Below are 16,425 nucleotides of genomic sequence, written 5' to 3' on the forward strand. Positions count from 1 at the left end.
CAGCTTTCAGAGCACACAACATACAAGCAGCAATTTTTAGACGGGATTCATAACCTCCACAGTCGATCGATGTCCACCAGGTCTCTCCATAAGAAAGGAAAATGAAAGGGAGGGATTTAACAAAATACTGGGGACTGACGGTCCACTGTTCATGACGATCAATTTCACAGTCCAAGACCCGTGGCACCAAACTCTCATGTGCTGATCATTCATCATAAAAGGAATGCTACCACCGGGACATGCAACCATGGTCATTACATCACCCCCTCTTGAGAGCAACCTCAGTTATGATCTCGTCGCCAGGGTTTCAGAAGTGATGTTTCTACGACTGACAGAAACAAGATGACACTGCAAGCACCATGCTCATGTATCAATCAAGGGGTCCTGATCTCAAATGAATAAATGACATTAAAATCCTTCACCAACCGTTCAATACACAAGCGAATGGTCTAACAAAGGCACAATAGGAGTGTTTTACAACAAGCTCGTCTAAGACAATTTTATACTGTCATGCACAAAGAAGCGAGCTGGGAGCAATTGGTGAAGAATCTAAGGTTGAGTAATATGTCATTCTCTTCGTATGGATGTCCTCTACAAGATATCCAAAATTCATAGCAATTGGATGAACGAGCAAAAAGATGTGGCCAAAACCTTGGACTACATGACAGATGAAAATTTCCTGAAACCCTCCTGGAAGTTTACTGTTTCGTCGATTTTGGCCCTTAAACATGCTTAGAAGCCGAAAGGCTTCATTGTTAAAGCTTGGGAATTTTCTGAGGATGAAAAAACATGGGTAGACCATGAAAATCCGACATCGGACGAAGATTCTACAGCGTTTTTATTAAAGAGGAGAATTCTGAATTTTCTGGTGACGTATTTCAGCAAAAGTTTCATTCATTCATATGGATCCTCGTTCACTCATTCACAAATTATCAATTTAATATTTCTATGAAGAAAATATGTGATGGGTACTTACTGGAGTGGTCTCTAAAGTGCTCAAAGGATCGGAATTGCCAACATCACCATCGAAAACATCATTGTTTTTATTCGGTTTCGAAATCCGGGATTTTCTTCTTCACCATCCTCCGAAGACGAATGGGCATCATCAATACTTTCTTCTTCCATGAAAATATCCTCCTGGATATATCAACAGAAATCATTAATATTTCATTCAAAGAGTACTCTTCGACACTCGATTCAGAGATTGTTTGTTCACCAGCAAAGAATTGAAGTCCGTCAAGGCTCGATGGAGCAAAGTTCTGAAACGATGTAACTAACGTCGGTTTCATGATCCTAGTTGTGTGGACAAGAAAAAGTCATGATATAAGGAGCGCTAACAACTCACCAAAGAGACAGCTGGGGACTTTACGATGTTCTGAGTACATCTCAGCATGAAGGATCTCTCACCATCACTCAGAGGTCCCAGAAGTACTATTTCTTGAAGTTGCATCCGAAGAGATGTCATCTCCGGAAAAATCATCTTTGGAAATGTCATCATGGGAGCCAGTCGTTCTTGCAAAGTGGCTGTCACAGATACATAACATTTCTACTTCAGCACATCGTTCATACAAAAGCAGGATTCAACAAAACAATGAATCATGGAATAAGGATACTCACATCAGCGTCTACAAAAATGATAATGATCGCTGTCGTAGGCGTCAAAAATAATTACACTTTCTTACTACTCAAAATATATAATGAAGCAAGGGCAAGAAAGGATCGTTCCCACAGAGAGGAGTTAGGTTGTCAATATGTTTTGGTTTCCTAAAGGTAACAAGGAGGGGGGAGGGTGGTTTCTGATTTTTTATAAACTAAAATAAAATAAAAGCAGAACTAAAATAAAATAAAAACAAAACAAAGAAATAAAACACACAATTCAAATATGTGAAAGGATTGGTCAAGGATATCATTTTCATCCACAAACATGCTTTTGAACAATAACTAGAATTGATATTTAATATCAACTTTATTAAAAGTCCTAAGATATCTTGATCGCAAGTATATCTCGCTAATTCCCTGATTTCATCACAACAACATTAAAAGATGCATATGTGAATTCTTCCTAGAAAGCAAACTAAAGTGTAAAAGCACAATTAAGTTTAACTCCCTAAAAGCACTGAGTTTTATGAATAAGACTAATCAAAGCAATCGAACGTGTAAAAGCACTAATCCGATTTAACCAAGGTTATAATCCACTTGTGACTATTAGGATGCATCACTACAAGCAATACCCACAATTATGCTACTTGCAATCAGGAATTATCACTTTTACGTATAATAACCCTAATCTAGCAATAGAGATGAAAACTAATTTAACCGATTCGCGACTCGACTAAACATGTATTCAAATCGTGTAACAATATTAATAGTGAATCATAAGCAACAAAGTATGGAGACAAAACTAATTCATTGTATAAAAATCATGTTTGGAATTCAAACTTATTCCTTGACCAAAAAAAAACTAGCTCATATTCATGGAGTTCATCCAAAGAAGAAATAAATTTATCATGTTCACAAACCCTAAAATAAAAAGTAGAAGAAAAATATATCTCCTCCCCCCTTAGATTAGTAGAGAAGTTCCTTTTATATATCTCGTTCTTTCCCCGCCAATTCTCTGTTCAAGTCACGCACAAATCATGGCAAGCTCCAGTTCAACTGCAATTCAGCCAATGCACCTGCAATGCTCATTACTTTCGATCAATTGCAACTCTCAATAATTCTCATCACTGCCTTGCATCCATTACCACCCTTAAGCAACACAAGCTCCTATTTCCACCTGCAATCAGCTGCAGCATCAGTTCCAGCCAGAACTGTCTCAGGACCATTAGCTTCTTAAACATCAGCCTATCCAGCACTTCCATTTGTTCACTGCCAAATCCATAACCTGTAAACTCTACCTTCCATTCTCAGCAACCAAACCCATGAACATCAACTAATTCTCATCTGTCAAACTCAATTCAGATCTCAGAGCCACAAACTCAGTTGAATCGTATTGTTGAGAACCCAAAACTCATCATTCATCTGAGACTTGTCTAAATTTTCTCCATCAGTCACTTCAACCCATTAATTTTGTACCTCCTGCAACTCAACATCTACAACTCACTTCCCTGACTTCTCAGCTCAAGAACTCCACCAAATTGCTGTACGCATCAAAAATCATCTCTCTGATTCCCTTGTCAAACTGTGAATCTCAAATTCAGTTCATCCCTTAACCAGCAGCAACAATCATTTCAAACTCGAATTCGAGTTTAACCCATCTTCACTTACTGACTCAAACCCTAATTTCTCCTCAGTTCATCTTCGAACCCTTCCACCAACATCACCAGAATTGAACCCATCTGCTCAATCGATAACAACAGAGACAACTCCGTTTCAATCCCCATCGATTCTTCAGTTCAATAACAACGTCAGCAGCAATTCACCTTCATCTTCAAACTCTCATCGAACTATATCCTGTTAATTCACAGATCCATTCATTCTTCTCTTTCATTTCAACTGATTTCTCGATTGAGAATTCAAACACAGCAAAACCCTAACTTCTTTGGTAGCAACGCAGTTATCATTTCACAAATTCTTACACCACAACAGCCATCTCTCCCTGCATCTCTCGATCTCTCTGATAAAATGGTGCCGCCATGGGTTCTTTATTTCAGGCAGAGAGAAATAAAAATAAAACCCAATGATTTCATCTCTGAAATTTAGGTATTGGTAATGAGTGAAACTGTTAAAGGCACCCGATGTTTCAAATAAGGGCTGTCTGAAATGGTAGGCCTGTCAGTTTCAGAGAACTGACTGCCTAACCTCCTTCTTGCTCATCCCAGCCTGCTCCAAATATCGCCGGTGAATTTCCTTTTTGTCTTTTCCGCTCCAAATGAATGATTTCATCGTCTTTTGCTCCAAGTGACTCCAAAGTACCTGATTAGCTCAAAAGTAATCATAAGAGATGCAATTCACAAAGATAATAGCAAAGAAAGCATAAATACTAGATATGAAATTAGGTGTTTTAGACACCTATCAGGTAACAATCCAACTCTTACCTATTTACAATTTCACTAGATGTAGTGATTATAACGTCAGAATTTCAAAAACTTTCTCGTTCTTTCAAACCTGCAAAGACGAGTAAAATTCATTAGTCAAAATCATGACTTGATTTTCATAAAACCGTGAACAACCCACATAAATTTTTACTGTGTGAACATTCACTGGTTTTTCAAAATTGGACAGACATCTATTCTACAATTGTGAAAACTCACATACAGACATTATTTCACCATGTATGATTGTCTACTTTCAACAGTTGTTCAAAATCAAAACATTGATTTTACAAAATATATACATATTTTAACGTGAAACTCACGTAAATTTGAACAATATATATATATATATATATATATATATATATATATATATATATATATATATATATATATATATATATATATTGCTTCATCGCACGAGCATCTGTCTTTGAAACCGGAGCATATTTTCAAAGATTTCTAAAAAGCTCGAAGATAAAAAAATTCATGAAATCTCATAAACAAAATTTTTATTACTAACAGACGCACGTCTATTAAAAAAAAAGTCTCTCGTACGAGCATCCACCTTTGGAACGAAAGTTTATTCCATTTTCTGAAATCTCACATATTTAAAGATAAAATTTTGGTTTTCATGACAGCTCATAGACAAAAAATTTATCATTAGATGCAGATCTACTAAAAAAAAATCGCTCTCCTATGCTGGGGATTATTGTTTGTTTCTTAAACTAACTAACTAACAAACGAACGAATGAACATCCGTTCCTAAAATAAGGATTTTCTTTTTGGGATCGGACCCGTGAATCCTAAATCGACCAAGGTTCCATCACCAAATCAGCGATGCTACACCAATTTATGCTCGTCAGACGATGCTTTATCATGCTACTGAGATTTTCGTTCAAGCCATGGTTCGCTTGTACAGTCGAGAATCCGGTAACATTCTATCTTACGACTAAGTTCAATTACTTATTTCATTTAAAAAATCAACATCCAGTGCTGACTAAGGAACATGACTGTCCCTCATTAAGCAGGGGACTTAATGTTGATAGTAGATTTTTGGCAAAGGCTAAATTCGTAAAACATATTCCTGATCCAGCAATCAGATGAGTATTGAGGCTCATGTCTCTCATCGAAGCATGAAAACTCATGACGCAAAAGTCTCTGACTGAGTATACTGTCTCTCAGAGAATATATGAATACGCAGTCTCTCAGCTGAGGCGACGACGTATTTCATGAATATTGAGCAACTTCAGTAATCACTTCTATATAGAATCAAATGATTGGACGGCACCTAGACAGCTTGCCTGCTAGTATAGAGCGATAACGTCTTCAGGATGCAACAATGTTTTCCCTGACTATATAAGAGAAATATGACACTTCAAATAGCTCATATCACTCAATTCTTAAATAATTAATGCTCCTCGACATATTGCATGCTAGTATAGAGCCATCAATTAATTATTTCTAGTCGATAGATTCATCGACTGAATCCTCGAAAATATTTTACGTTCTTCATAAATATTTCATTACTTCAATTCATGGTTCTTCCCAGCAGAATTCCATGGGTTAGTAATAAATATTCAACGTACGGGCATCTGAGCCACTGACGAGTAAGCCCCACCAAAATAGTGCAAGTGTATTTGACAATGATGCACTAACGAGCACTTTAATGCACGAACGAGCATTCAAAAATACGAAGGAACGATGATCCTATGCAAATAGGAAGATAAATAATAATAATAAAATATTAGCTAAGGCGCTAGGGGACTGGGTCCACCGGCCGTCCAGTCACGTCGTGACCAGTCCCACGCCTGATTCCATATTTTATTATTTTTTCTTAATCTCATGAAAATCCCTTCATTTGAGCAAAACTCCTTCGTTTCATGATATTTCCTTCAAACCATGAAATAATGTAAAATTGGAAAAGGTCTGCACGATCGGGCCCCTTAGCTGGCCAGCCATGCCCTAGCCGTGGCCGGACCCACATGCCCATATTTTATATTATTATTGTTTCCTTCATCTCATGGAAACTCATTCGTTTCATGATATTACCTTCAAATCATGAAATAATGTAAAATTGGGAAAGGTCCCTCGACCGGGCCCGTTAGCTGGCCGACCATGTTCTAGCCGTGGCCGGTCCCACACGCTCATATTTTATATTATTATTATTATTTTCTTCATCTCATGAAAACTTCTTCGTTTCAAGGAAACTCCTTCGTTTCATGATATTTCCTTTGAATCATGAAATAATATAAAATTGAGAAAGGGCCGCACGATCGGCCCGTTAGCTGGCCGGCCATGCCCTAGCCGTGGCCGGTCCCACACTCCCATATTTTATATTACTATTATTATTGTTTCCTTCATCTCATGGAAACTCCTTCGTTTCTAGGAAACTCCTTTGTTTCATGATACTAGTTTGTCACCCGTGCGATGCACGGGTATGTTTATTGCCTATGGAATATTGGATGCTCTTTTTATATAGAGAATATATTACAAAACCAAAGTAATCCCAATAAGTGTGCAAGAAAATAAAATGAACCAAAATACTAATTTGTTGTCGTTTACTGCTATGTTGGTAAAATTGTGTACCGAGGATTTTGTGTATACAAAAAATAGTAGCTTCCCGATTCCCAGTAATTAAGGTTCCTCAAATAAAACCAATGAGAATCATAAGAATTACCATTAGAAAAAAAAAAGAATCATAAAAATGGATAATGTTAAATGGTGATCAAATTTTGTATGGATAGGTCGGGATATTCACGACAACCCGACTGTTATAAGAAATAGCTACCTACTCTAAAAACTCTTGTGAATCAGACCCATTTTAACTTCATTTAACTTGAACCATGCCATTTGGTCCGTTTGAATTAGCTAGGTTGAGTTGAGTCCTAGTTGGTGCCATATGCCGTGTCCTACTTGTTTCCATAACAACTTGCTTCCATATGCCAATGTAAATTTACAAACAAACCAGCCTATTTTTTTGATACGGAGGTAGTAAAACACATACTACATAAATGATTCATAGTGTCAATAAGCTTAAATATGTCGTCTTCTACATAGAAAAACTGAGAAGAAATAAAGAGAGAAAAAAAAAAGAGGATTAAAATTAATATAGATTTCCCCCCTAAGATTCTTTAAGAGATCTTGATATTATAGAATGATAAATCACAAAGTCATAATCATGGCAAGTTCATCACAATTTTTTTTCATATTGGTCACCTAACCAAATAGCAGAAGTACCAATGAGCTAGAAGTTCCGAAGAAAATGATTTCCAGTGGTATAGAAAGGATATGTATGTACAGATTTTGTTGCAAGCACGACAAACTGATCTTTACTTTTTATATCCTCTTTCGGCTCTCTTCAGATACAGATGCAACCATAGTATTTGATGTCTACGGAAGATCTTGACATTTTCCAATTTTCCTTCTTCATTAAGAATAACCCACAACAGGTATTACATCTGCAGTACGCGGCATATGATTTCAACCAGGGATTCGGCGATCTCCATTGAAGTTTTTGCAAACCGTGACAATATTTTTTTTATTAAACAACTGTACACAGCTTACTCGTGCGAATAAGTTATGATGATGACATGAACTTTGCCGATAGATGGACAATTTGTAACCTTTTCACTCTTATCTTTCTGATAATCTACAGGTTGTTTTGCTCAGATACGAACACTACTCTTTGAGTTGAACCCGCAACCTATAATCAGTCAGCAAATACTCATCTTAAAATACTTGTCATTTTCAGAATCAGGTTATCGTCCTAATCTTCTCAGCGAATCTTCCAATTTCCTAAAGCTCTAAAAAAACAGGCAAACACATCTTTTATACAAAAAAATCAAACTATTTGCTCGACAGGTGAGCAACATAACCAAGAAAAATAAGATTTCAAAGTTGTGATAAAGTTTTCTTAATTCTATTTTGTACGCATAATTAGTGCTTTTGCAATGATTTTTTGCTTTCATATAACTAATCTTAAATAATTAAACACCCGTCTAAACAGTAACTTTTTCTCCATAAATGTTGTAAAAATATAGGATAAGAAATACAACATATAAATCCTAAACCCTAAAAAAAATCATCCTGTTGCACCAAACATCACAAAAGGATAAATTAAATTTTTTACCCACGTGAACCTTCACGTATGTGCCAGTTACCACTACCACTGTGCGTATGAACAATATAAACATGCAAGGACACTTAAAACAACAGCCTTTGCCTTTTCTTTTCTTTTGGAAGGTCCTTGCAGTTTCATTTATAATACAAATCATTTTTCATAACCTTTCATGGCATATCTGAACTGCACTTCCTCATTTTATATTCATGCTAAAAAAGGGAAATACATGTAAATGCTTGTACTGGTACATTTCATCGATTTTTCACTTATTGCAGAAGCAACGTTCTCCAAAATTACCTTCACTTGAGACATTTATGATAAGCCAGTGGCTTCTATGGCCAAGAAGTCCATGCAAAACCCAGATATGTACTTTTAATTTGCAAGTGATGAGATACCACTCACTATTGTATCTCCATCCTTTATGACTTGCCTCCATCCTTTAAGACCCGTATAAAATTATTATGTTTGAGTGACTGCCAAGGCATGGATACCACTCCTTTGAGCCCATTTTTATTTAATGGCTCTTTCTATGCAGGCTACTTCCTCTATCACCAGTCCTGCACAATATTAAGTTTGAGTGACAAAGATACGACCATGAGTCCATGAGTCTATACTCGTGACCGTTAAGTAATCGAGTATGCTTGCACACAATTAAAAATATAAACTGCTCAATACGAAAAAACGAAAATAAATATGCAGGTGCATTTTAAAAAAGAAGGAATGGAGATATAAACATACACAAACTGCGATCATATTATTCTGTAAATTTTTTCTAAAAGTCATAACATTGTTGAACGGAAAGAACATCGATATCAGTATTTTCAATTCTCTAATTCACTTAAAACAGCCGCCCTTGCTTTTTATTTTCTTTTGGAAGGTCCTTGCAGCTTCATTTATCATACAAACAATTTTTCATAACCTTTCATGGCATATTTGAACTGAATTTAGTATATTGGGGCGTTCATCTGTAATAATAGCTTGACAACTTAGCTTTCTATAGATTGTTGAGTATATAGCTGTCATGTAGGAGAGGGAAACCTGTAAAAGAAAGTAGTCTATCAGAAAACTGAAATTAGAGCTATTGGATAATTACCTTATGATTCAAACAGATATTGACACCATCTAAATATTGACCTTGTCGTCAGATGCTAACCATTTTGAATGCTAACATGTAATTTTAAAGGTACCTGTATAAGACATGAATTAGGCAACAATATTGAAGAGAAAGTTAATGTTAGCACGCTCTTTACCGCCTATAGTAGAGGTCTCAAAGAAACAATGTTACGGAGGTATTTTCGAGAAACTGAAGCTATAATACATAAAGCAATCTCGCAAAATTCTAAAGATGACGACGATAAGTTATTATAATAATAAAGAAACATCATTTGATGTCCAATTTCTTTTAATCAACGAACAAAACTAATAAACACGGGATTGAAAGAGAAAGAAGAGAGGAAGCAGAATGAGGAAAATAAAAGTGGACAAAATTTTAATTACATCATTCACTCAAGCAAAGTGATTACAAACTATACTTGCAGCAAGTAATTATCAAGGATTACTCTTAGCATGCACTGGCCTCGAACAACACGTAACCAGTGTATCAGGAAGTCCAAAATTCTAAAAATAAGATGCAGATCAGGGGACAACCATGAAAGCTGCAAGCAAAAACACACACACAAAAAAAAAGATCATCTAAATACCAAAACCTGTAAAGCACGCAATGCATAAGAAAAACGTCAATGAAACCTCAATCACATTTTTCAGAGAAGAAAAAAAGTAGTAAAAACGCATTATCAAAGAAGTATCAGTAACGGGAAAAAAAAAGCGAAAGAAGGAGAACAGACTAAAAATGGATTAGAGTTAGTAAAGAAAAACGGAGGAAATCACAAAACCATGCAAGGGCAACTGAAAAAAGAAAAAATATCACGGCTTTGGATTCATCATGCTACGATTTTTTGACTTGGTAGATTGTACACCAACCTATAACAAAAGGAATGTTAGAATCCAAGAAAATCCATGGAAAACATAAACCAAAACATTAAGATTAATTTCATAACCTTTGATATCAGCATTCGCGAGCTCCCATTACCGCAGCTGTTACGCTTTCCATGGAACATGCAAAAAAAAAATCACAAATATATATTAGACAAATCACAAAAAGCAAAACCCTAAAAATAAAAAGAACCGCGCAAACAGTGAGACTTGGAACTTCATCGAGTGGTTTATATAGTGAATCGCCAAACCTAAAAATTCTGTAAATAATTATGATTCTTTATATTAATTAATATCTTAAAATTTATAGAATTTCTATAATATCGGATTTCCTACAAAAATTTTAGATACTACATTTACTCGTAGAGATATTTCTGTCCAAAAATACATTGAATATCTTTTACACATCCAATAAGAATAGAAGTAATTCTTACTTAATTTTGTTATGGAATGGATAATACAATTAAGAAAATAATTGTATACAGTTTTTTTTTCTCCACGGTTCTTTGCTTTTGCTTTTGTTTTGGGTAATATGTTTTTTGGATCCCCATTTTTAGTTTTGTTTAAATCATATTATGATACTTTCATGTTTTTCAGTGACGGTTTTATATTTCGAACTATTGGAAAGGACTAACGATCGTTTTTCTGCGGAACGGGTAGCACGTTTTGAACCGATAAGAATATTAACTTTGATCTAATTACTTCTTTTTGAATTGTTAATGTAATCATAGTTAGAATTATATTGAATATTAATTTATAGTTTGGTATTGTAATTAAGATTAGTTTAACTATCAAAAAACTGTAATTGGACATTTTTTTATAACTTTGTGATTGATTTAATTTTGTGATGAAATCGATCATGACCAACAATATTTTTATTGATGGGATGTGATGTGATTTTATTTTAATTTTGTTTGTAATCTTTCTTTTAATTGTTAGGATTAAATATAGGCGATTTTTTTAAATACTTTTGTCAATGTATTAGATTTTATTATAATTAGTTATTTTAGGTAATTTGTTTGTTTGTTGTGATTGGCCGAAAATATATTGTGAACCAAAAATATTATAAAATTACCAAAAAAAATTATGGTGGGGTCAGAATCAACCAGAAGCTCCGATTAACCACGTCGCTCGAAAAAACTCTATTTTTATATAGAGAATTTCCTCCAAATCATGAAATAATATAAAATTGGGAAAGGTCCGCACGACCGGCCCGTTAGCCGGCCGGCCATGCCCTAGCTGTGGCAGGTCCCACAAGCCCATATTTTATATTATTATTATTATTGTTTCCTTCGTCTCATGGAAACTCTTTCGTTTCAAAAAAACTCCTTTGTTTCATGATATTTCCTTCACATCAAGGAAATTACATAAAATTACATAAATTCAGAAAAGGTGATACGGGTCGTGGTGCTAACCGGATGGTCATGCCCTAGATGTGGCCGGTCTCACACCTCACAATTCCTTATTTTATAAATTATTTCCATCACTTCATGGAAATTTCTCATTTTCAGCAAAAATCCTGATTTCTTCGTATTTTCTCGAATGTTGCTCAAACGCACACCAGAAAATGCGAAAACTCTCAGGACTGAGAGACGGGCATTATGGTGACACGGGAATGCCTCCTTGACCGACCAAGGCTTGCAAGGATCCGGTCCCACACATCTTTATAATTTTGACCCAATTTGCTCAATTGCTCATATTGGGTCCAAACTCTTTCCAACCAATTTGGAATTTGCTCGAACGACCATCAGCTGGTCCCAGGACCACCAAGGGCCAGTCCCATGCCCCCTTGGTCGGTCCCTCAATTATCCATAATTAGGTTTTATCACCTAATGCTCAATCGAGCACTACTTTTAATAAACGATTGAACTAGCATTTGATCATCCCTTCACCAACCGGTCTTCAAGAGACTTTGGTATTTTCTCACACGAGCATCTGGGCGCTACATGGTCGATCCGTCATCCCATGTAGCCGGTCCCTCCTTCACTCAGTGGTTGATTTTCAATAAATCATCAATTGATCAGCAATTGATCGAAATTAGGGTTTCGAATTCAAACTCATGATTCCGAGCAGATTCAAACACTAATTGGCTTATGTTGATCCTATGATCAACACTTCAATTATTATATTCGTCCATGTTGCCAGTATCTTAAATTATTAGTCCGCACTAATAATTTATCAAATGAGCAATATCTGCTCAGACGAGCAATATTTGCTCGAATCAAGGAATATTGGTTCAACTATCGATATTTCAACAATTCATCAAATGAGCAACATTTGCTCACCTTAGTAATGAACATTCATTCGGCAATTACATCTCTGTCTCAGCAGACACGTTCAATTCGTGAGTCCTAGAACATTTGCAAATCACGTTCGACTCAGCAACACAAAGGCTCATCGTCTCATAAAGTCAACAACTGACTAACTAAACGTCTGCTTTGCAAACTCCACAATCACACGAGACATCAATCATGTCACATGGGGGATATCAACTAGGGTTTTGGTCTGGTGGCCTACGGCACGTGTGGTCATCCACACGATGAGAATGTGAGCAAGTCGTGCAAACAGTTGGAGGAGTTGGCGAAGTAGTGGGTGGAAAATCAACCAAGTCTCCGCACGATGAGCAATTGGTTTTAACACGATTTCCACTTCCCCACTCTTTGACTCCAGCAACTGTCACACTTCATGGGATCAAGCTGTCTACAACTCTTGCAATATAAATAAGTCTCTGAATCCATGATTGAAACAACAAGACAATTCTCGTCTACAACACAGAAAGACACAAACGTTCATACAGACAATCTTTCGTCTACACGAACTCGTCGTCTGAACAATCACTCTCGACTGAGTAAATTCAATCATTCAGAACTTATTTCACGCAGAATACACAACACACCTACAGTCTTCCATCACCATTGATCTCACACGTTTCTCAGCTTTCCTCCTACAGATCGACCCATCCTCTCTTGTGACCGAATTGACTCTGGAACGGCCATTGTCTTGGTTTAGGCCGGAGTCCTACAGACTGATCTCTCGAATCTAAGCACTACCTTCTTGCAGTGCATCTGTGTGAGGTTGAGCAGTTTACTCGGTTCAAGGAGTCTCCTCCGCACGGTCGTCTCCTCAATCCCTTAAAAACCAGCAAATCGTTTTACTTTTCTAGTCATATAGTTGACCATCCTACAATAGGCGCCTCCGCCTTACTGAATGGCATACACAGGTGCCGTTCAACACATCACTCCTCTCTATACACAGGTGCCGTTCAACCTAAACAGGGAATTTTTGATGTTCCGGAAATGTGGGAATACACAAACGCAAGCAGAACTTCAATATCCAGAATGAGAAAAGAAAAGCCCTGGAAAAGAGCAGGAAAGAACAGCAGCAAACTAACATGAGAATACTTTTTTACTAAACTAATCGAATAAGAATGAAGTATTTCTAAGAATTATTTTACAGGAAAAACCTTACAGCAGTGTAAAAGGTACCTGAACTGAATTAAAATTTACAAAAACAAAACCTGAATCTTAAAGTATATAATTAAACTTTTATGACACTGAACATGTTTGATAACATGGGGAATTTAAAAGGAGGCATTTGTTCAAGTCATTCCTCAGTTTAATCAACGTGTCATTTGGCAGAATTTCAGTCTGGTGATAAGCAACTGCTACTGGCACCACTAGATTTGTTTTTCCCCGAGTATTTCTGTTTCAAGCAAATAGACAAGTTTTGTGTAAAGAAAGTGTCAAAAACTCGACATGATCAAAAACAGATGAATGGGAAGCAACAGTGGTGGGGAAATGCACCTGCTTTCCGAAGTCGAATGGAATGTATTTGTATTTGATCATGTGTAAGATCTGACGTTTCATTGTAAGAACAAATAAGACAATCCAGTAGCAAAGTAATATGGGCCAGAATACGGGCACATCAAACACAGAGAAAAATGTCATGAGAAATGCCACAAAGAATGCCTTTGTGAAGGAATACCTAAGACACATGTAAAAACAAGTTATTAGATTTCAACGCTTAACCATTAGAGTTTCGATCATGTATCTGGCTTGATATATCATGTGTTTAGCTGGTAAGAGAAACCAGAAAAGAAAAATCACTAAGATAAACAATTCTGAAAAGAAACAGACAGCAAATTGGGACACCACCACAAGAACTGAAACCTGAAAATGAAAGGCCCTTGACAAAGAAATCACAATTGATAGTCCTAATAACTGCTGCTGAGACTTATCAACTGATTAAATATTATGCCTGAACTGCTGACAGCAATGACACTCAAAAGCAGTACATACTATGACCAACAGGTTCAAGTAAGAGCAAACTCGAGATCCAGGTCTGTGTATTGCATATTACGTGGAACTCCTTCATTGATGATAAAAAAATCACCCCAGATCAAGTTAGTAATGCCGCATTCAAGTGATTTGACGGGTTAACTACTAGGTATGTTTACCATTTTCCCATTACCACGGAACAATCAGAACAAGTATACAACTCATAGTTGTTTCTTTGACAACAAAGTTGTGCACTGACGTGAGATCCCAGCATTAATGACGGGTCCCAATAACAGATCACTTGGAGCCACTTCCTATTCCATCTTCCATATAATCATTTAACACCAGGTAATACAATTTCTATGCCACTTATTCTATTTGGTTAGCTCCAGATACCTCGCAACTCCTCAAAGCTTCATCTCGTAGTATGGTATATCGTTACTTTGCTATTTACTCTAAGGGTGTCCTAATAGCTCATCACTGAAAACATGATAGCTTTATGAAGATTTTCTAATTCCTAATAAATCTTTTAAGAAAACAGTAGTGGACCATCCTTTCTTACAAGGATCTCATGTTCATTTTGATATGAATTCTCAATACTACATAAAAAAAAAGGAAAGAAAGCAGTTAACCGATCATAAACAACATAGAATGACCTAAACTATTCAGATAACAACAACCTGTTAAAAATCATGAAAACAGTTTACAAAGCAAAACGTAACAAATTACCAGAATTTAAACTCGGGAAGTCGACGAATGAAAGGTTTGAATTCATCAGAACCTTTTGTAGGCAATGAGGGACCATCCATTACCTCGAGTTCTGGATCAACCTTCGGTGACAGAAAACCAATCAATAGATTCAAAAGATAAATGCCCAAACCATAAGAGATGATATAAAACCCTTGAACATAATAAACACGTAGAATGTAAATCAGCGCAGCAACTAAAGTTCCAATCCATCTTTGAACTGGATGAGGAGTTGATCTATCCAAGTAATACTGAAAAGCCATTGAGAAATCGTGTCTCCACTTTGCCAACGGTGCCATAGCTGATGATGCACCATCACCCTCTCCTCCCTCCATCTAATTAGTTGTTTCAATTATCCTTGCATTCAATCTACAAAAATCATCATACAGACTTTACGAGTCACTCAAATTCAAACTACAAAACCCCAAATTGGGAAAAAATTGGCAATAAATCAAGTAATTTCCATTATTCCGTTAATATTAATACCTTTTCTTAGTTCAAGAAACCCGGATCTTAACTTACAGATCTTCTCTTTCAAAATATAGAAACAAACCCTAAAAATTCCCTTTTCGATCGAAAATTTCAAAGATCAAACCCTAAAGAGTTTCTGTAAACAAAATCATTTAGATCTGAAATCATTTAATTGCATAAATAAAGCCTGAATTTAACAGAAATCTAACTAGAAAAACATCAAATCCTCATTTAAATTGACAACAATTAATATTAGAAAAAATAAACAAAAGAAACAAATAACCAGTGAAGGATTGGAAATGAATGTTTTGCTTACAGAATTATTAGGGTTTGAATCTGAGCAAAGCAAAGCTGATGTTCTACTGAGAAAGAAGAGGAACCGAATTCAGGTATCCTTCTCACAGAGTGTGACGAAGTCTATCGCATGGAGTCGTATTGTTCTTGGAAGATGCGAAATCGTACTGTTCTCTTTTGTTGAGGGTTCGTGTAAACTGGGTGTCTCGCTTTTTTTCGCTTTTGGTTGATCTCGGTCACTGTTATAGTTAGAGTCAGACGGGAAAAATACGGTTTAGTACAAAAATTAGTTCAAAAATACGGTTTAGTCCAGCCCGAATCAACTAGTTACAGATTAGTTCAAATATATGGAAAGTACACTAATAACCTTTACTATTAACAGTTCAGTCCACATATTTGCATTTTAGTCCTAAATGATGCCCGATGATGTCAGCATTTTTTTTGAAGGAAACAAATATTAATTTGTATTAATCCTCAAAGAAATTGA

At 36.1% G+C, this 16,425-nt stretch overlaps 1 protein-coding gene and 1 long non-coding RNA gene across 3 annotated transcripts; both read right to left on the minus strand.

The window, feature by feature from the left end:
• Nucleotides 1-298: 298 nt before the first annotated feature.
• Nucleotides 299-1,570, minus strand: LOC113333549. The gene is made up of 3 exons (XR_003352148.1): nt 1,346-1,570; nt 977-1,137; nt 299-348 (listed from the first exon to the last, which is right to left on the minus strand). It is a non-coding gene; the product is annotated as an uncharacterized LOC113333549 (long non-coding RNA).
• Nucleotides 1,571-13,536: 11,966 nt separating this feature from the next.
• LOC113333705 (protein RER1A-like) lies at nt 13,537-16,158 on the minus strand. 2 transcript variants are annotated; one of them, XM_026580136.1, is made up of 5 exons: nt 15,961-16,156; nt 15,660-15,780; nt 15,156-15,542; nt 13,953-14,133; nt 13,537-13,851 (listed from the first exon to the last, which is right to left on the minus strand). In XM_026580136.1, exons 3-5 carry the CDS (start codon nt 15,506-15,508, stop codon nt 13,792-13,794), a joined length of 594 nt encoding a protein of 197 aa, XP_026435921.1. In that variant the 5' UTR covers nt 15,509-15,542; nt 15,660-15,780; nt 15,961-16,156; the 3' UTR covers nt 13,537-13,791. The 2 variants fall into 2 exon arrangements, with proteins under 2 accessions (XP_026435921.1, XP_026435922.1); XM_026580137.1 differs by lacking the exon at nt 15,660-15,780 and having other exon boundaries at nt 15,961-16,158.
• Between the last annotated feature and the right edge of the window lie 267 nt (nt 16,159-16,425).

Source organism: Papaver somniferum, unplaced genomic scaffold (assembly GCF_003573695.1).
Source record: "Papaver somniferum cultivar HN1 unplaced genomic scaffold, ASM357369v1 unplaced-scaffold_133, whole genome shotgun sequence".
Taxonomy (NCBI): Eukaryota; Viridiplantae; Streptophyta; class Magnoliopsida; order Ranunculales; family Papaveraceae; genus Papaver; species Papaver somniferum.